Source organism: Aedes aegypti, chromosome 2 (genome assembly GCF_002204515.2).
Source record: "Aedes aegypti strain LVP_AGWG chromosome 2, AaegL5.0 Primary Assembly, whole genome shotgun sequence".
NCBI lineage: Eukaryota > Metazoa > Arthropoda > Insecta > Diptera > Culicidae > Aedes > Aedes aegypti.
The window spans coordinates 429,169,441-429,190,820 of NC_035108.1; the positions used below are offsets into that span (position 1 = coordinate 429,169,441).

At 36.0% G+C, this 21,380-nt stretch overlaps 2 protein-coding genes across 2 annotated transcripts in view; one reads left to right on the forward strand and one right to left on the reverse strand.

The window, feature by feature from the left end:
* Positions 1-1,348: 1,348 nt before the first annotated feature.
* Positions 1,349-2,009, forward strand: LOC5573924 (adult cuticle protein 1). The gene is made up of 2 exons (XM_001654910.2): positions 1,349-1,448; positions 1,513-2,009. The coding sequence occupies exons 1-2, from the start codon at positions 1,443-1,445 to the stop codon at positions 1,885-1,887; spliced, it is 381 nt and encodes a 126-aa protein (XP_001654960.1). The 5' UTR covers positions 1,349-1,442; the 3' UTR covers positions 1,888-2,009.
* Positions 2,010-2,479: 470 nt separating this feature from the next.
* The window catches only part of LOC5573926 (sodium- and chloride-dependent glycine transporter 1), a 30,744-nt gene continuing 11,843 nt past the window's right edge, over positions 2,480-21,380 (reverse strand). The window contains exons 5-7 of the mRNA XM_021847672.1: positions 2,923-3,123; positions 2,694-2,861; positions 2,480-2,623 (exon numbers count right to left, since the gene is read on the reverse strand). Coding sequence (XP_021703364.1) covers positions 2,525-2,623; positions 2,694-2,861; positions 2,923-3,123 — 468 coding nt within the window. The 3' untranslated portion in view covers positions 2,480-2,524. The remainder of the gene's footprint in view (positions 2,624-2,693; positions 2,862-2,922; positions 3,124-21,380) is intronic.

Below are 21,380 nucleotides of genomic sequence, written 5' to 3' on the forward strand. Positions count from 1 at the left end.
TCCCCGGAGTTATGGAGGGATATCCATTTTACTTATCAAACACATTTTCTTCCCGAAATTCTTCAACATTAGACTGACATTTCAATAACAAAACAACATTAAGTTGTCTCGTGAGAGCTCTGTCATTGCGACTTGACAAAGTGAGCACATAAAATATAGCTTCGTCTAGTGACAGTGAGAAGTCTTGTTTCGTCAGTGTTGCAAGTCGGGCATGATACTTAACAGCCCTGTTCCTAAATCGACGGATACTAAACGGGGAGAATTTCGATTTGGTCTTGGAACACTACGGTTGGATCGAAGGGACGGTGATGGTTTATTGGAGTTGATGTTGGACCACTTTGCGATGAACCATAACACATTTCTGTCTCAAGCACTAAAATACCGCTATTTACTAGATTAAGGGTTGCTGAATCCATTGCCGTTTTCAAAATTGTCATAGCACGTCTGAAATTGACTATTTCAGCCAACTTGCATACAAGTTTGCCAGCTTTTGCGGCAATTTATTCGCCTATTTTGCCACAGAATTCAAACTTCATGTTTATAACGACTATTACCAACAAAGTTTATGATACTTTCAATGCTCGAAAGTTATTTTTTGGTGGAAAAGTATTATATTTTGCCATATAACAGAAATGATGAATTTTGTATGGAGACTGCAAACGTGTAAGAAAAATTGATTTAAACTAAATTTAATCGTAAAATTTCAACCAAATGATATTTGAAATAAAAGTTAAAGTCATATTCTGCATTTTTGGTGGATAAGATCTCAAAAAAGTTTGATAAATCATACTTTAAATTTCATGTAAACATCTATAAAAGCTGTGTTTACAACTTTGGTGACCTGTTGCTAAAAATTGTGACGTGCTGGAACATTTCTGAGAACGGCATGAGATACAGCATCCCCAAATCTACAAGAGACACATAATTTGATCCTTGAGACACGCGACCCAACGCAGTGTACAATTCAAATGCAATAATGCAATTAAAACCAAACAATATCCCACATGATAGTTTAAGTTTAATTCTGCATACTTGCTGGCTTGGATCACTAAAATTGATATTTTTATTATGCTATGTTTAAAAGAAACGGCAATTTTTCGTCTATTTAATGGTGTTTCACGGTGTCTCGTTTTCTCGGTATTTTACGAAATCATTCGAAATATCGCATACCCTTACACGGCGTTGCTTTCTAGCAATGGCAACAGTGCGATGGCGCGGAAGGCAGGTAATAGGATATGCGGCAGAACAAATTACGTACGAAGTTGAAACCTACTGTTCTACCGTTCCGGGATAGGATCCCGTCTTTGCCTCCCTGTTAACCACACACGGTCTCGGATCTGCTCAAGCGTATAAAAGCAATCCCGAGCGTCCTGGGCAGCATCAGAGTTCATCTGTTTGCCTCAAGGAAATCATCTTCCCCCGAAAATACTCAATTAGCAATCATGAAGGTAAGTTTTGTGAGAGTTACCAAGAAGCAGCTTCCCGGATAACTGACGGTTTGAATTTTCACAGTGCATCGCAGCTGTAGTCATGATGGCTTTCGCCGTTGCCGCCCGGGCAAGTTACGCACCGCTGGTGTACAGTGCAGCTCCATGGGCTTATAGTCTGCCCCACACTACCGTGGTTCAGAGCAATACGGCCCCGAAGCTGATTGCCGCTCCATGGGCTTATGCTCCAACGGCTTACGGTGCCCCATTGGCCTACGCTAGTGCCCCCTACTACACCTATGCCAGTGCTCCACTTGCCTACTCTGCTCCGGCTGTTCTGCTCCAGAAGGAGGCTCGCTATCTGGCCGCCAACCGAGGTGCCATCCACGAAGCCCCACTGCCCGGACACGAGATCTCCCAACAGCAACTCAATCTGGAACCTGCTGCGGGAACCGTTTGAATCGGAGAGGAGTGCGACGACAACGGTGTAAATTTGTTTAGCGAAAATTTGTGATTTATTTTGGAAATTGACTGTGCGAGGGATTTCTGGTGAATAAATGAAAACGTGAGTAAGACTAAAAATGGTGTTATATTTCAAGCGATGGCCTCAAAGTTCTTCGTAACTCGTCAGCTGGACCTCAAAGATTTAGGGACAATATATCGAAAATTAAACTTTGAAACCAAAAACGTCACGAAGTGCAAATCGTCTGAAGCAGTCAATGTGTAGCAGAGAGTTGAATTTGTTTTCCATTTTCCCGTAATGCAATTAGAACACCTTACGTAATACGTTACGAAGTAAGATCTACCGAACTGAGCAATTTCAACAGCAAAATTTGATTTGATGCTCTTCAGGATATATCTCAATGAAATAATCTAATAAACCTACTTATTTTTCCACTTCTAGAAACTCTTATATGATTGATTTGGTCTTAACCGACTCTAAAGGTGATTATAGACAAATATATTTTGGTTTTGATCATGTTCCTGTTACATATATCTCATTAAGCGACGCTCATGCAATAATACTTACAAAAGAATTGAAAAAATGTGAGTTAGACTAGAAACAATGATGTATTTCAAGCGCTAGAAAATGATTATCATTTAGTGGAATTCATTTCAACGTGACTTTGCCACAAAGATCTTTGTAACTCGTCAGCTGGTCCCCAATCACGTGGAGTTAGATTGGATTTGATTCTCTGAAAAGATAAGATGTGGTAAATAAATGACACTTTCTAACACGAGATTCTACTTCAGGTTGAACTTTACCTCCAACAGTGATCCTTTACTGGAAAATATCTTGTACAAAGCATAAGCTGGAATGCACAACATAGAAGATATACAACTCATCCATCCAACGGCAATTGCCCATTTGGGATACCGGACACCATTGTACGTTACCTCGGTATTGTAAAGAATAGTTGTAACGAAAATGAACTGCAATCAAGAATACATTTTTAGATTCAAATCATCCTAAATTCTTTTGCAACAAAGTTACCGACAAAATAGCAGGGGTAATGAATTTCCACGACACAATCCAGAAGCGATCGACGGTCCGATCGATCATAAACTCGACATCGCGTACAAAGTTCCTTACGCCGTAAATCCAAGCCACGGCTACAACTTCAACGATACACACCAAAATGACCGAAATCGAGGCCGAGTACCAATCGAACAGCTGAAGCAAATACATACCACCCTGGAAGAGCGTGAAAAAAAGGATGTGCAATTAGGTTTATTAATTGAAACGTCATGGATTGAAAAATTGAAGACAAGCAAGGTTACTCCACAGTTAATATATTTTGTCAGTTTGAACAGAATGACAGTGTTCTTATTTTGACACAAATAAGCCGATCGAACCATATTCGGAGAGTGTAACAGTTCGTGAACCATAACAGCTGTGCCACGCATTCGGAGAGCCCTATGAATATTGCTATTCACTCTCTCGTTTGTTATGTGGCAAGAGAGCGTTCAAGAGCAGCAACTCTCACCGACTACAACGGTATCAAGCCATTCGGGTGACTTTACCTTCCCTGAACGATAAATGTCAAGCGTGTTGTGTGGATTTAGGCGGATAAATGGGATTAAATTATGACTCGTGTGTCACTGATCGTTAAATTTTCCAAAGCCTGCAGGATGGCTAACTTTAATTACAGCAAAACCTCGTTAACGAAGTAGAGTAGTGAGTGGTCCTTTGATTCCGTTGCATACTACTGTGGGGTGAGCGACGAAATCAAGATCAACCGTGATTGCCAACTGGTGATGTCTTTCTTCTTCGTTTCATGTCTTTGATAACAAATTTCTATCGTGGGAACGTTACATTAATGTATTTTTTAAACAAAATATGGATGGCTCGCCTATACAAGTGTCGACATAAACCCTTATTCTTATTTGATATAATTTTAATATACATATATTTCGTCATTATCAGAAATAACCTTTGAATAGATCGACATTATAAATGTGAACATACTTTTTATTCCATTAGGTATCAATATCTACAAATATCTTTTCACTGCGATTCAAAAATGCAAACCTAGGGTTTTGGATGAGATAATATATAAAAATTAAAATAAAAAAATATATGATTTTTAAATGAAGAAAAATCTTCTGAATCAATTGACAAATATTCTTAAGTAGTCAAAAAACGTCGCTTGTCGTACACAGCATCAGTGTGGCGTTTCTGGCGAAAGATTAATAAACCAGCTGTCGCTTGACATCTCCGCTGCAAAAAATACTGTGAAACTGAAAAACGTCAGTATGCTGGTAATTCGGTTCCTTAAATTCGTATTTTCTGAATAGTGCAAACAATACTATTTCAAATGTTTTAGCATAGAATATAAACTGTATTATGATTTGCTATATTCTTGGAGAGTTCTCTGACCGTCCGGTGTCCGGTGATGATGATTACCTTTTCTTTCAAGAAATTCATACAGTCATTACAACTCGTATAATATCCGACAAAATTAATTCATAAAAAAGCTGTCGGAAAATAAAAAATAAGCAAAATTCCTGAAAGAACCTCTTAGACATGAGATACCTGGAAATATTGGCGAAAAACAAGACCTACTTCATAACACATCTCTTCAAGGATTTTCAACCTGGCTTGAAACTTCTAAGAAAAGTCCAAAAAATCAGCCATAGTTTTTTTATTCCAGCAATATGTCCTTTCTTTGTTTTCGCTTCATTTTTTAAATAGTTTCGCATAAATGGACTTATTGCATAAAATCTTAACAATGTTTTATCAAGGGAACATTTTACAGTCTTAAAAATTGTAGTTTAATCAAATGCGTAAAGAAATATCGAAGAGTGGCTTTATACATGTTGCTACAACTTTCTTAGAAATAAGTCAAATATCATTGTGAGATTTGTTCATTTTCAAGTTGATCCCAGATTTAACTAAAAAAATATTAAACCTTTAAAAAGTTCAAACTTTGCCATATATAATTTTCATATAGTTTTCCCAAAAAACTTATTAAAAACTTTGCATCGAAAGTCCTTCAGAAATATGTTCAAAATACATAATCAATTACCGTTTTGATTCATATTACGGACAGCTTCAAATTCCGGACACTCAACTTTGTATGGGAAATATTTCACACGAAATGTTTCAATTTTTGCCGCTCAAATGTTCTTACTTTCGAGGCTCGTTTTAATAAACATTTTCCATAAATATCTATGCAAATTTCTAATGCCCAACTTCCTGATACGTCTGTTTAGTGGTTTACCGATTTCAATTGATGATTTGACTTTTCTATTTATGATTTTCACGAGCTGTCCGGAATTCGAATCGAAGTGTCCGGAATATGAGGCAAAAGTAAGGAAGCGTCCGGAATAAGAATCATGAAAAGTCCACTCATTTCTATTTATTTAAAATTATTCATGTTGCGGAAACAAAATCTTCACCCGCCATTCGAAAGTTAAGCGCTTTGAAGGCTCAATAACGTGGAGGAATCATACAGAATGATTTATTTTATATGCTTTCTGATCAGTTATACTTCACTGAGGCCTTAAGTATCCGTAATATGAATCAAAACGGTACGTCACGTCAAATTCTGCTTCAAATCCGACGGATTTCACCTCTTCAGAATTTACAGAAAAAAAAATAATTCCAAACTTTAAAGTCGATTTGAAATATATGGCCATTTCAGATTTTGATCATGCTTGAGCAAAAAGTTTCGTAATTAAATTTACTAAAAGTCGTCCATTCATTGCAAATTGGGCATATTTTAGGGAAAAAGTTTTTCAAACATCGAACTTTTTAAGTCCACTTTGAATAGTCTAGTATGATCTTATTTTCAAGTGATAAATGAGTTTTAATCGCAAAATGGATAATATTTGATAAGTAAAAGAAATAAAATGGAATTGTACAGAGTTTTTTTTTTATTAAATGCAATTGATCTCGCACCAAACCGTTTATGAGAAAATCAACTCTGTTTAACAATCCGATGGGTTTTTATGGTTGGAAAGATATCACAATAATTTTTCATCTTTTATTTGGTCAAAGCCAATCTAAAAAGGTGTCTGGAAAGGGTCAATATTATGCTTACCGTTTTCGAGTTATACGGGTTTATAAAAAAAAACAAAAAAAACTTTGACCCTTTCCAAATGTTAGTCCAGATCAATTTTGAAAAAAAACAAAATATGCAAAGTATCTTAGTTTCACATAGTCTTCACCCCCAGAAAGTTTCATTGAATTCTGAAGGGGTGCTGCCAATCCCTTTGTCGAGTTGGCGTGAAATCCGGGGATCCGGATTGTACAGAAATTGTCAACGAAAAGTATTTTTGTATTTTTGTTTTCTTTTGGGATTTTGATTTGAAGCCAAACGAATCTTCAGAGGAAATTCCTTCAACCCCCAGGCATACTTTTGTTTCCGAAATTAGCAAAGCGTTAAGGAATAGGTGGAGAAATATTTAGCAAAATAACTTGGCAGGGATTTATTAAGAAATTCATGAAAACATTTGAAAACATCTTCCTTAAAACACTACTTTTGAAATAGTTTTATCAATTCTGCAAAAAATCCAAATCAAGGAGTTGAGTTGAGGCTTTTTAGAGGAATTACAGTGAAACCTCCGTGAGTCGATGTTTCATGACTCGATATCGACTCATGGAACCATACTTAAAACAAAATTTCATGGTTACTATGATGGTCCCCCAATCCACTTTCCAAGCCATTTGTTTCCACGACTCGATATTTCCATGAGTCGATGGTCCCTTCATACCTTCATACTGTATGAGAAATCCAGAAGTCAAAGAAGGAAATCTGCTTAATTTCAAGAATAATTGCTTAAAAAAAGAATTCTGATAGGGCTTCTAAAGAAATTTGTTTTTGTTTTATTATTTTAATTTATAACAGAGATTTCAATTACCCTGTAGATATTTACCTCTAGAGGGATTTCACGGAGGCATGCAAGTCGATTCTGATCGACCATTTCAAAAATATCTGAAACTTTGCACAGTTTTCCAGTTCCATCTAAATCGTCATTTTCCGATATCAAATCTTCAAGTTGAGTCACGACTAACTTTTCAAAAGGGTGTATGTGAAAATGGTTCAAAAACATTCAAAAAGCTGCACAGCAAAAACGGTTCGTTCGATTGTTAGACAACTAAAGAAACAAAGTTAGACAACTAAATAAAGATTCCAAAAAAAATACACACAGTAAAAAAAATATTTTTTTTGCATTAAAAAACATCATTTTTATCACAAAAACTCAAATATCTCAAAACCCTATCGGAATACCAACGTAATTTTTTGAGGGAAAACGGTCCATTATATTAGGTATCTACCATTAAAATTTGGTGATGGTAAGCCAATAAACAAAAAAGTTATGACATTTCAAATATTTCACAAATTGACACTTAGTGAAAAACAAAATTTTTTTTTTTCATTGTTAATTTTTTTTAGGACCGCAGTTTGATGCTGAATTTTTTGTTAAGGGTACCACATGAGGTTAACAAGTTGTTTTCATGATATTTTGTTTAATTATTCATAACTATTATAGCATCTATTAGAAAGTTAGACGCGATCCAGTGTTGTGATCTAAAGTCTTGATAGTGTCATATTTTTTATTGTACGTAACTGAAGAAAAATTCTCTCAATAGTGTTGAAACCTTTTGATAAAAGAAACCTATAAGAAATCTAATATTGAAGACAAAAGCTTCAAAAAAAGTTTTCTATACAGGTATACGACTAGTTTACCTGCAAAAAGTTTACCTCGTAGAGAACAAGGCGGGTCTCTACCCAGTTCTTCAGTCAAGCAAACGACACCAAACTAGTCAGTAAAAACTTAAAAGTGATTTTGTTTATTAAAATCTAACGAGCAACATGAGTAGTCGCTTTCTCAACTGTTGCAGGCCGTTTGCAGAAAAAAAAGTGTTCGAAAGAGCTACGAAATCTCACCGAAAGCACCATAGATAAACTGAAAGCGGCTGGTTATGCTCCAATGTCTACATTGAATACAAATTTACGCATTTGTACGTCCTACCGTTTAAACGTTGACAAACGGGCAATCTGTACATCATCGGTGGATCAGGTTGCAGGAAGTTCGAAAACAACAACAACTGAGGAATTACTAGATGCACCGACAACAACTGAGGAGTTACCAGAAGTACCAAGTGCAGATAGTCTTGCCACGGTACCATCAGCGACATCTGTTTCAACAAATCAATCAGAAGATGAGTGCATCCAGAAGGTCAACATCGAACGCTTCAACGAAGGGATAGCTGGAATAAAAGTGACTCCGATTAAATGGACGAAGATGGGTTACGTCAATTATCCCGAGAAAAAATACCGTGAAATCAACGAAGCTGTACGAAGAAACCTCTTCAAATTAGGACCTGAGGATGTGGAAAATACAGACTACGATGAGGTAATTATGATTATGAAGGAAAGGTTCTCGAATCTAGCCACGACAAGGAAAGAAAAATTATTGATTTTGTCGATGCTGCCAAGCTCGTGGTCTATTCAAGACGCCATTGATGAGTTCAAAACCAATAGAAATACAGCAAAAGAGGCAAAACAATTCAAAAATAACTGTCTTGCAACCAAAAATGCTAGGTCGAGTACTTCATTAACAGATGAGACAAAAGAAAAAATAATTCAATATTTTGAAGACGATGAAGTAAGTAGAGCTATGCCTGGCCAAAAAGATTATGTATCTGTAAAAAAGATGGAAAGCGTCAAGCAATCCAAAAACGATTAATGATGACTACTTTGAAAGAAGCGTATACACGCTTCAAGGAAATTAACGAAAATATTAAGGTAGGTTTTTCCTCATTTGCAAGCCTTCGTCCAAGGCAATGCAAGCTTCTATCCAATTCAGGAACACATAATGTTTGTGTGTGCACAACACACGAAAATATTAACCTAATCTTACATAGTTTGAAAAGAATCAATTTATCAAAGGATATTAAAATGTTAACTGGTAGTCTTTTGTGTGAAAATACAACATCAAATTGCTATCTACGATCTTGTTAGGATTGTCCAGATTCTTCATCATTGGAAAATACTTTATTCGCTGAGTTGTAACACGCCAGCCTGCGCGTTTCGGGGTTTAAAGTAAGGTGGCTTACGCGCCACTCCTTTCGGAGACCACCTACCAGTTTAGGGCTTGCCCGGCCGTAGAGACCCCCAGGGAATGGGTCTAATTACTCCCGATCAAAGATAGCTACGAGTCGGCTGACGTCCAACTTTGGGAAGAACAATTTAAAGGGAAAAGGACGGGATTTCAATTTACGAGAAACATAAGAACGAAAAGACAACGCAAAACTAATTCGCTAAGTTCTCATCACTGGCCGACCTGACAAATCATCGATCTGACCAGAGGAAAAATAGGGAGCATCAATGGTTGTTTCGGGGAACCGCCCCAGTAAAGTAAAATAAATTAAATACAAAAAACTACGACCGAATTAACATGCAAAATCTTTACGCAAACATTTATTGACGACTCTTCACTATTCGACACCAAACAACATAAATTTTACTATAAATTTCGCCTGCATTTATTCTTCCCACCTTACTCTACGACATATAAACAGCATAACATAAATTCATTGCTCATTTTATTCTCCCTCTCTTTGCATCTTCATTTTACTCTAGCCTAGGCCTAATCTTTGCTTTCCCTTCTATCTACCTTTCTCTTGTCGTCATTAGGCCAGGGGAAGTGGTTCACCTAGAGTGAATTTCTGTCAAAGAAAAAGTAGATTTTGTATGAGATTTGACAGAAAAATGAATGACAAGTTCATCCACTTCTCCTGGCCTTTTGGATTGAGTGTGCTGATGTTCATTCGAATGGTGTGCGTGTGTGCGTGCTCAGGGTGACTACTGGCGCAAGCGCGGGATCTAAGGGTAGCCACGTGAATTTCTGGTATAGCCACGCTACCGACTCATAGGCTACGGTAGCGGGTCAAAACTGAGCCATGCGCATGGACTTAATTTCTATCATGCATGATTTTGTACTCACGGTTTGATCAAACTCTTGGAGGGTCTTACGGGTACCGCAGACGGCCGTTCATTCGTCAGTGAACGCACCGCTGGGCGAAACTAGCGTCGATGGGTGCTGGTGGTGACGCTCTCCGATTCTCTCTCTCCGGTTGTGGGCTTATGCGACGGGGACGGCCGACGCGACGCCGGCGGTGAACTCCTCTTCACGTTTGGCGCAATTCCTGATGAATGCTGGGTGCCTGCTACCTTCGCCTGGGCCGCGAATAACGTGCGCAAGCCCTCTTCCGGTTTCCGTATCCCCGGGAAAAAACTTCGTAGCTGACGGTGGGGTCAGAAGCGATCTCGACTTGGGTGTAATGTGTCCGGTTTCGCAGGATGGCCACAAACCTATTTACAAGCACGTGGTGTCGTTCAACGACGAGATTAACACACACACTTTTCACACATAAATTATGCACGCAAATTACCTGTCTGCCAAATATTCGCACATATAATCTGCTACTCTAATTGCACTTGCAGTAACTTTAGCCTACACTCGACAATTTCTAAATAGGGAAAGACTTTATTAAGTTTGAACAAAGACACAGCATGTTAATTTAAACCACCACAGTGACACATTACGACGCGATACTTTAAGCTGATCACTCCTGCCTCTTCCACTAGCCAGAACGAAGTGATCGATCAAAATCAGATTATCCTCAGATATGTCGCGAGATGCATATTATCTTCTAATCTGAAATATTTCCCGAGAGAAATATCTGAGATTTCCTCGTTCCTATGCTCGCGAAACATTCAAGGTCAGGGGGAGGGGGTTGTTCTTCACCGAAAGGCTTTCGTCAAAACGACTCGTCTCTATCTCCGACCTAAAGAGAGGCGAAACATTCGGGAAAGTTCAATATCCCTTGAATGCATTTCTTGGGGGTCAATGCTCAGAAGCACGCGCGCAAATTTGGCTAGAGCGCTATCGCTGTTGCTTTTTGGGCGGCACATAACATGTGCGAATTGGCTTCGGACGGAACTCATTTAACATGTGGTTTGGAGGATGCTACTCGTGAACTCGAATGAATGTTCATGCAGAGGGAAGATGTGTTTATCTTAGACTGGTTCAATATATTTAACTTAACTATATGGACAAATGTTTTGAAGCATACGAAAGACATTGAACTAAACATAAATTAACCCTATGGTCGTTACAGAGTTTGAAGAAAATTATATTGATCAGTTATCATTTGAGCAATGGGTGACCACGGATAGGTGTGACCTAGAAACTATTGTAAAACCTGTAGATTAGGGTGCGGCTTATTTTTCAAAAGTTCTCAATACCAAAAATTCGTGTGCTCTACTGAATTAAAATCATATTAGAAGAGAAACCTCAAAATCTGAGCCAAAAATATTAACATTTAGAGGTGGCGCAAGCGTCTTGAAGGTGAATTTTCAGGTAATAAAAAATGACCTTCAGTGAAGTACACATAACTTTGTTAATTAACAATCGATTTTAAAACTTTTAGCATCAATACCTTCAAAACTAAATTTATAAAAACTTTGTAGAACACCACATTTGTCTAAAATCAAAACAAGTTCAAGTTAAAAGTAATTTACTCCAAATTTTTCCCCATTTTACAAAAAAAATCAACTTTGTTTGACCATAACTTCATGATTACCGATTCCAAATCTTTCTACATGCTTTTGAAGCTTATTCAACTGTTTTTAAACCTTTCATGCATCACATTTTATTAAAAAAATGTCTCGACCAAGTTATTCAGCAAAAACTGCACAAAAACATGATTTTTTAAAGAAAAATGCTAGTTTTGTCATTTTTTTGCCAGTTAAATATTATCTCTAAAGCTGAAACTGGTTTTTCTCATTAGTAAAACCTTTGGGAAGGACTTTGCAACAATTTTAAATAATTTTGAAGCAAAAGAATGTTTACATATTTTAAAAAAATATATGCACTATTCAACTCGTAATTAAAGCAAGATGCTTTATAAATTTAAGTTTAAAAGAAAAAATGCAAGTTTCGGCAAAAAATTCAAATAATCCAAAGAAATTTGATTTTCTCATTAAAAAATCACGTTTTTGGGTAGTTTTTGTTGATTAACTTAGTCAAAACCATTTTTAAGAATAATGTGTTGTATGAACAGTTTAAAAACAACTAAATTCGCTTTAAAAACATGTAAAAAGATTCGGAATCGATTCAGTATTAATGATGTTATGGTCAAACAAAAATGATTTTTTTAGTAAAATGAGGAAAAATTTGAATAAAAGTATTTTTAACTAAGACAAGTTTTGATTTTAGACAATTTCGATGTTCTACAAAGATTTTATAAATTTAATTTGAAAAATAATGCTGCTAAAAGTTTCAAAATCAGTTGAAAAATAACAAAGTTATGTTTACTTCACTAAAGGTCATTTTTGATAACCTGAAAATTTACCTGCAAGACGCTTGCGCCACCTCTAAATGTTAATATTTTTGGCTCAGATTTTGAGGTTTCTCTTTTAATGTGATATTAATTCAGAAGAGCACACGAATTTTTGGTTTTGAGAACTTTTGAAAAATAAGCCGCACCCTACTGTAGATGAGTTTGTGTCATTTTTTTGCTTGAAATTAGAAAGTTTAATTCCTCACGACTTTATTAAAACAGAGCAATCCCTCTTTTTAAAAAAATACGAAAAATACATTACAAGATGATGAATTTTTAGTCATTTGTGATTTTTCTGAAAACTATAGCTTTGTATTGCAAGATGAAGTGCAGTCCCATCACTAGAACGTACAACAAGCTACAATTCATCCATTCGTTATTTATTTCAATGGAAGTACGCATATTGAACATTTTAGTTTTATTGTAATTTCCGAAGATTTAAGACACGACTCAGTATCTGTAAATTTGTTCATTGCCAAAATGATTAACTTTTTACGCGTTGATAAGGATAAAGAAATCAGAGAGATATATTTCATGTCTGATGGAGCAGCATCGCAGTACAAAAACCGTAAGAATTTTTCGAGTCTATGTCAATTTAAATCAAAGTACGGAATTGATGCAGAATGGCATTTCTTTGCTACGTCACATGGCAAAGGTCCTTGTGATGCTATTGGAGGAACCATAAAGCGCATGGCCACAAGAGCAAGTTTAGCCAAAGAACGTGAGCATCCAATTAAAACTGCAAAAGAACTATTTGATTGGGCGAATCGCAGAAAAGAAGAAGATTTAACAAAATTATCATTTTGTTTTACTACTACTGAAGAGTACGAATTAACGGCATCAGAGCTCAGAGAGCAATATAACAACGCGAAAACGATCCAAGGAACCCAAAAATTTCACTGTTTCATTCCATTGTCAGAAAATAAAATTAAAGCAAAACTATACTCGAACTGTACTGATAATGATGCAAAAGTGTTCGATATTGTAAAAAAATTGAATAACAATAAATAAATAAATAAGTATAAATAAAATGTTTTCATGATCTCATAACGCATACCCAAATCCAAAACTTTTAAAGTTTATATATAACATTTAGAAACTCATCGATCATACTCTAAAAAAAATATCCTGGTAAAAAAAAAATATTTTCGTAAAATCTGTTAATTCATTTTAATTTATACATATATACATATACATATGATATTTATACATATACATAATATTTATACATATAATATACATAATACTAATGAATACATGAAAACGACTTGTTTAATTCACGCAAGGCCCTTAACAATAAAATCAGCAACAAACTGCGGTTCCCGTAATAATTTACACCGAAAAAAATTTTTTTTTCTTCAAAATGTGAAAATTGTGACATGTTTGAAATGTCATAACTTTTTTGTTTATTGGTTTACCATCACCAAATTTTTATGGTAGATAGCTAATATAATGTGGACCGTTTTCCCTCAAAAAATTACGTTGGTATTCCGATAGGGTTTTGAGATATTTGAGTTTTTGTGTCAAAAATTATGTTTTTTAATGCAAAAAAATTTTTTTTTTACTGTGTGTATTTTTTTTTGGAATCTTTATTTAGTTGTCTAACTTTGCTTCTTTAGTTGTCTAACAATCGAACGAACCGTTTTTGCTGTGCAGCTTTTTGAATATTTTTGAACCATTTTCACATACACCTTTTTGAAAAGTTAGTCGTGACTCAACTTGAAGATTTGATATCGGAAAATGACGATTTAGATGGAACTGGAAAACTGCAAAGTTTCAGCTCAATAGAAAAAAATTATTTAAAAAATTTACCAAATTTTGGTGCTGTTGCTTGGAATCACTCTCTAGAGAAAAGATGATAGATAATCACTTATCTTTGTTTCGTGACCTAACTGTTGTTTCTATCTGATTTAACATTTAATTTGATTTTGCAACATTTAAAAGAATGTAAAAGAAAAAAATAAATTTCAGTAGCTTTGAAAAATTGTAGGATGGGGTGAGGCAAGAGTTCGCTGGTTAAAACACAAAATATCGATACTTTTATGACAGGCATACTTTATACCAGTCGTAACCTTAAGTTTTCCGAAAAATACACACTAAATTTTCATCAAATGATTGATCAAAACAGGGTTAGTTGTAATATACTCAAAAATAGCAGTTTTGCGCAAAACTAAGTGGAAATGTAAAATTTTGATGACATTTTTCGCACGATCAGGCAAATTAAGCTAAATTTGAAAATAATGTGAGGATTTTGGGCAATTTGCATTTTTTTTTCGTGAGTTTATACATGGGTCGAACTTTTGCCCCGCTGATTCGAACTTTTGCCCCACTATGGGCCAAAAATTGTTTCCAAGCATTTATGCAAAAACTAATACACCTCAAAGCATCCTTATGATAGGCCTAGAAACGCCCTTACATAAAATATTGAAAAAGATTTTATCTTCATTTGGTTCTATACAACGAAAGCTTGACCGATAATTTCAATATTCACGTCGAAAAACAACAACTAGCCATAACTTTTCCAAATCACAATCAATTCTCATGATATTTGGAGCGAAAGTCTCTTACTTGAATAGAATTCAAACCACAATGACATTTATAAGTTTTGCTTTGAATTGAGCTAGAAATCTTAAAAAGAAACTCTTGCCCCACTTGAACTTTTGCCCCACTTTACTCTACGAGTTTTTTTTATAAGACATCTTTGGTGATTTTCATGAAAAATACTGCCAATATTTTCACGTTCAACTTCTACAGTTCTACCACAATTGTTAAACATATTACCTCCAAAAAAGATTGTTTGGAATTTCGGCAATTAGGAGAAAAATAGTTTTTAGATCTTTAATCTTTTAAATAATAATAACTAATCCTGGAAATGATTTTCCACGAGAATCCCAGCAGAAACTCAGTGAAAACTGATTAAGAGCGTTCATGGAAAATGCTCTGGAAAAATACAGAAATAATTCATGAAGAGATCCTCGATAGCTGAAAAGGTCATGCAAGAATTACAAATATTCCTTGTGAGTTTTTTGGAATAATTGTTGAAGGATTTTTTAATGGATCACACAAAGAATGAATATTTTCTGTACTTCTTCTTTTTGGCGTTACGTCCCAACTGGGACAAAGCCTGCTTCTCAGATTAGTATATCGTGTGCCAAGTACAAAGATACTCTATGCCCTCGGAATCGAGAAAATTTCCATTACGAAAAGATCCTCGACCAGCGGGATTTGAACCCACGACCCTCAGCATGGTCATGCTGAATAGCTGCGCGTTTACCGCTACGGCTATCTGGGCCCCATAATATTTTCTGTAGTGAAAATTGAAACTTACAAGTATCAGTAATATACAGCGATATGAGACAAAATCACAAAGGGATAAAATCAACGCAAATGTATGCAAACTACAAAACTTGTGAAAATTGTGATTATTATGAGCGAAATTTTTTTTAGTAAACCAGAAATTTGATAGGCCCCCTCCAAGAAAAAATCCTAGCTACGCCGATGTGCACCCTCCTAGTGTTGTTTGTGGAGTTTTCAGAAGTATTTTCGGTCTCTAGAAGCAACAATCACTACACACTAACATTCCTGAAATAGGAGCTGACTGTAAGGACTTGGCCAGCGCAGTGCCGGATTTGGGCTTCGGGGGGCCCGGGTCAGATCTCATGAAGGGGGCCCCTTTAAACAAAATTCAGCACGTTTTGGGATTCCATAAACTATTGAGGATTTTGCCCTCCAAAAGACTCACACCTAAATAATTTTGTCACACCACAATATTCTCCCACCACGTTTGCCATATATTGGATGGCGTCTTAGCTAACAAAACCAACATGTAACATACAAGTAACGCACACTGTTGGATTGCGCATTGAATGCAAGGTGCGTGTTTCTACTAAACTGCCATACTAACTGACGTGTGAGTATTTATATCTCCACGTTGAAAATGTGCATGGGAATTAGACTGGCCCAGCTTAGTATGGGAGAAAATTAAAGTCATATTATTCCACGGGGCACCCTCCAGAATTATTCCTTTGAGTTAGAAGAAGACTTCCTGAAAATTTCAGCTCATTTGGTCGTTCCATGAGCTGGCGCATTTGAATTGAAGTTAATATTGGATTTTCAGCTCAAACATATGGGATTCAGCCAAGCATTTCAGGAAAATCGTTGATGGCGTTCAATTGCACCCAGAATGTCAAAAATACTACTTGATACCATAGCAAACAATATTGTAGAAGGTTGTATCATGATTAAAATTGAAAAAGTTGGTGTTTTAACTATTTGAAGTAGATTTGCTAAGCTCATGCTATACTGCTTTGTATTTCCTCTACATAGCCACTAAGCGCATCATAGCCACCTATGACGCTGGGCGAGCTGCTGCACAAGGCGCATGCCTATATGTGACTGTACGGGAGGCTGATCTAAGGGGTGGTCCATTAATTACGTAAGGGTTTATGGGGGGAGGCGGGGTTCGAGATTTCTTACTCGCCACACAAATTATTTTTGATTTTCAAACAAAAAATCTTACCATGGGGGGAGGGGGGGTCGAAAAACGGCCAAAATTGTCTTACGTAATTAATGGACAGCCCCTAAGCCTAACTTTCAATTACTGAAATGTTAATGAAAACGAGCTTAAATCTAGATACAACCTTCTGCAATTATGTTCATTAGGGTATCAACTAGTGTATTTGTCATTCTGGGTTCAATTGAACGCGATCAACTAGTATACGGAACGAAACAGTGACATTGGGTCAATTCCTAATATATTTGGAAAGAATATTCCATACAAACTTCAAATTGAATGCGCCAGCTGGTGGAGCAACCAATCGAGTTGGAATTTTATGAGCGCTTTTTTCTTACCCTAAGGCACATATCTAAAGGGTGCCCCGTTGAGTTTTACAACATTTTTGTTTTAGGGCCAGTCTAATGGGAATCTATCCGTCAACAAAACGAACAATAACGTATTGAATTAGAGTTTTGAATGAGATGGTCGGTCCAAACATATGAGGGGCTCAAATTCAAAGTAGTGTGTCATTTTCGGTTGTGAGCCATTTACATTGAATTCATCTATTTTTGAGCTTTGCAATAATGTTTTGAGGTGATTTATGCGTTCAAAGGGAAAAATATAATAATTCGTAGGATATTGGCTCGTTTTTGGCTTTGTTATAATTTGTATGGAGTGAAAAATTGCTGTAAGTCTTGAAAGCCGTTTTCTCCAAAGCCCCTTTGATTCTATTTACTACAAGTTTCAAGTTTTTTTCCGGTTGCCACATTTTCAGAAAATAAAATTTGTATTTATTTACAGTATTAGCAAAAATAAAGTACACAAAGTCGATTGACTTGAAATTTAAACTGCATATTGGAAACAACTTCAAATTACATTTGTAAATAAATCATCAAATGCTATGCGTCTAAGTTCTTAAACTCCATCAATTTAGATAAAAATGGCAGAATTTTGATACTTGAATATTTTTGAAAACATTTTGCTAAATGTTCAAATTTCAAAAATATTTTAATTTGAAAATTTTGTCTTTTTCCTAAAAAATAGTATTTATTTAATAGCTTCCAAAGCTCTTAAGTAGAATTTGATCAATTTAGATAAAAATGGCAGAATTTTGATACTTGAATATTTTTGAAAACAGAAAACATGCATTTTGCTAAATGTTCAAATTTCAAAAATATTTAAATTTGAAAATTTTGTCTTTTTCCTAAAAAATAGTATATATTTAATAGCTTCCAAAGCTCTTAAGTAGAATTTAATTAATTTCCCATTTCAAGTTATTTATGAGATGCAGTTCAATTTTCAGTTCAATCGGTTCGTTAGAAGCTGTTATACATCCCTAAACTTGAGCATTTTTTTAGGAAAACAGGTCTTCATATTCTTTATTCGTGGCAGTACTGTATATTTTCTAAATTATATTCAAATTTTACTTTAATTTTTCACTGAATTCAAAGAAAACTTCCTCAACTACGGAATGCAAAATAGAACAGCATTAAAAAAATGTTTACCTTATCACAGAAAAACTTTCCTCACGCTTCAATTTTCTGATAGAATTGAAAATATGTTTAAATTTTAAAGTTTCGATAGGAACCAGATATATTTTTTGAATTGAGCAGTGCTTTGCAGGTTTAGCCGTATTTTCTTATTGAAATATAATAATTGAACAAACCAAGAAAAAATAATAACTCAAATATTGGAAAGTTGAATTTAACGTTAGAATTATATGTCCAAATGTCTAAAGTGAAAATATTGTATGGTATTTCAAAATATTTTTTGTTCTTAATTTTGATTCCTCGGGGCCCCCTTCATCGGGGGGCCCGGGGCATTTGCCCCCTTGGCACCCCCCCAAATCCGGGCCTGGGCCAGCGCCGTTATTGATCAATAATATGAAAGCTGCTTAAATGTGCACTTCGACAATAAGCTTAAAGTGCCCTTCGATCCAAATAAAATGCAATTCTTACCAGTTCCATCAATCACCGAGTAGCAACCATTGACAAGTACGTATAGTCAGTCTGTGCTGTCCTAGTAAAACCTCGTTAACGAGCTATTCTTTGTTACTGGTCGTTCACGCATAAGGATTTACAAATTATGTGAGATCAAAATTGATGATATTTCATCCAGAAGTAAGAAGACCTGAAACCATGAATCAATAACTTTTGATTGCTACTGGATTCTTGAAAGTGCTCTAAGTGAATTCTATCAGAGATTCCTCCATATATTTATCAGGGACTCCATCTAGATATTTCTCCATAATATTTTCCTAGGATTCTCCAGAATTTTCTTCAAGAATTCCCTCTTGAATTCCTTCAGGTATTACTTCGGAAATTTCGTCCAGGTTCCTTCAAGGATTCCGCTAGATACCTATAGACTTTTTTTTAGAATTACTTCCAAGGATTCCTCCAAATATTTTTTTCTGAAATCCCTTCAAATATTAAAGCACCGGTTGTGACCAGCAACAGGAAAAAAATATATGGAAAACTTTATCAGCACTGCAAATAAGTCAAATGGAAGCTATCAATCCATATATCCAGAAAATCCATATATATCGTATGAAAAATATCGAATCTGAGCAGAAACCTTTTGAACGCGTTGGAAATCTCGTTACCTAACCAATAAAAGCCATCAGAACCAGTGTCGGCCAAGTAAATGAATGTGGCTCCGTCATGTAAATGTGGTCTACTAAACAAAAATGTTTCTTACCAGTTTCTTGTCTATTTTCTGTGTAAAACGGTGTATAATTCACTATGACTACAATTAGTGATATGGCTGAAACCGGTGTTTCTACCTTACATGAATTCTTAGAGAGATTTCTCCAGGTACATCTTGCAGAGATTCCTCCAGAAATTCTTCCAATGATTTCTGTAGAAATTCGACCAGAGATTCTTTCGAACATTTTTTCCATTGATTTCTCCAAAATTAGTTCGAGAAATACTTCGAAAGATCATTTAGTTTTACCTTCATCATGAAAAACCTCAGGGGAATCTTTTGAAAATTCCTCCAAGGAAAGTTGTAGGTAAGTATTCTGCCAGAGTTTCAGAATACCTAAGAATACCTTCAAGCATTCCAACGGAAATCTTGAAAATTCGACGAGGGGATTAATTTTTTCTTAACCTTACACTTCACGTTTTGGAACGGATAAGTAAGGTTACCACAGGTTTCAGATCTTTTTTTTTTTAGTTCTATGTCATATAAAATATAAAACTTAGTTCCGTTATGCCTAATGATGCATGAACTTGTTAAAAAAATTGTTTAAGTAAAATGTAGATGTATTCTCACCTCTGTTGTGCACGACGTAGATAGTATAAACAATACCATACACGTTCCCAAAGTGAACACTCGGTTCCGTTTTCTCAACCATGGAAGTTCATCTAACATAGCCGAAATAATCGCTTCTATCTGCACAAACTAAAGAAACCTTTCATGTAGCGTAGTTCCCCTATGATCATGTTCCAAAACAACTCACTATCGTATCCACACCCAGAAAGAAAAGCATCATGAAAAATAAAGAAGCCCATAGCTGAGGAAACGGTAGCATTGCAATTGCCTCTGGATAAGTGATGAATGCCAGACCAGGTCCCCCAGTTGCAACAACCGAAACAGGAAGCCCGATTTGATCTTTAGCGATAAACGTCAAAACAAATCATCATGATATCAAATCATAATATAATAATTGTAGAACCTACGTGAAAGATAACCAAGTACTGAGAACACAACAAATCCTGCAAAGATACTTGTTCCGCTATTCACTATAGGTATCAGTATCGAATCTAGCTTGGTGTTGTTCTTGAACTGATTGTAACTTGCCATGTTGACGATTCCACCCCATCCGGGACCCAACGAGAAGAAGATTTGAATCGCTGCATCTGCCCACACCTTCAGATTGGTAAGCTGACTCCACTGAGGCAGTATGTAGAACCGTATTCCCTCCATCGCTCCCGGAAGATTAATTCCACGCATGAACAATATCGTCAAAACTACGAACGGAAACGTTGCTGTGAAATAAACCACCTTGCCGACAGACTTCACTTTATTGATGATGCATGCGTAGATCACTATCCAAGCGATGACATTGCATACGAATAATGGCCACACAATGCCTCCGGGAGACTCGATTCCATCCGAAATTTGCAATATTTCGTAACTGTATAAAAACAATACGAATATCAAACTGATTTTTCAAATTATTCAAAGCGACTAAACTGGAAGAATTCATCAGCTGGAGTTCGCCATCGTTCCTTTAAACTCGTCAAACTGCTGTTCATCAATAGTCCTCTTTCTGGTCCACCCAACTCCAAGCATCGTTCCGTGTTCCACACGTTGCGGCAACTCGTCCACGGCAATTGGCTACCCAGCGATTTCCACAGAAACAGTATCGAATACGCCATAATCACGTTGTAGTACGACACACATATAAAATTAATCAGCACAATCGCCAAACCAGCCCCCTTCAGCAGAGGAACGATTTGAAAAACTGTTACGCAACCACGTCCGGAGAACTGTCCGAGACAAACTTCCAGGAAAAATAACGGCACCCCGCAGAAAAATAGCATGATCAGATACGGAATCAGGAAAGCTCCGCCCCCATTCTGGTAACACAGAT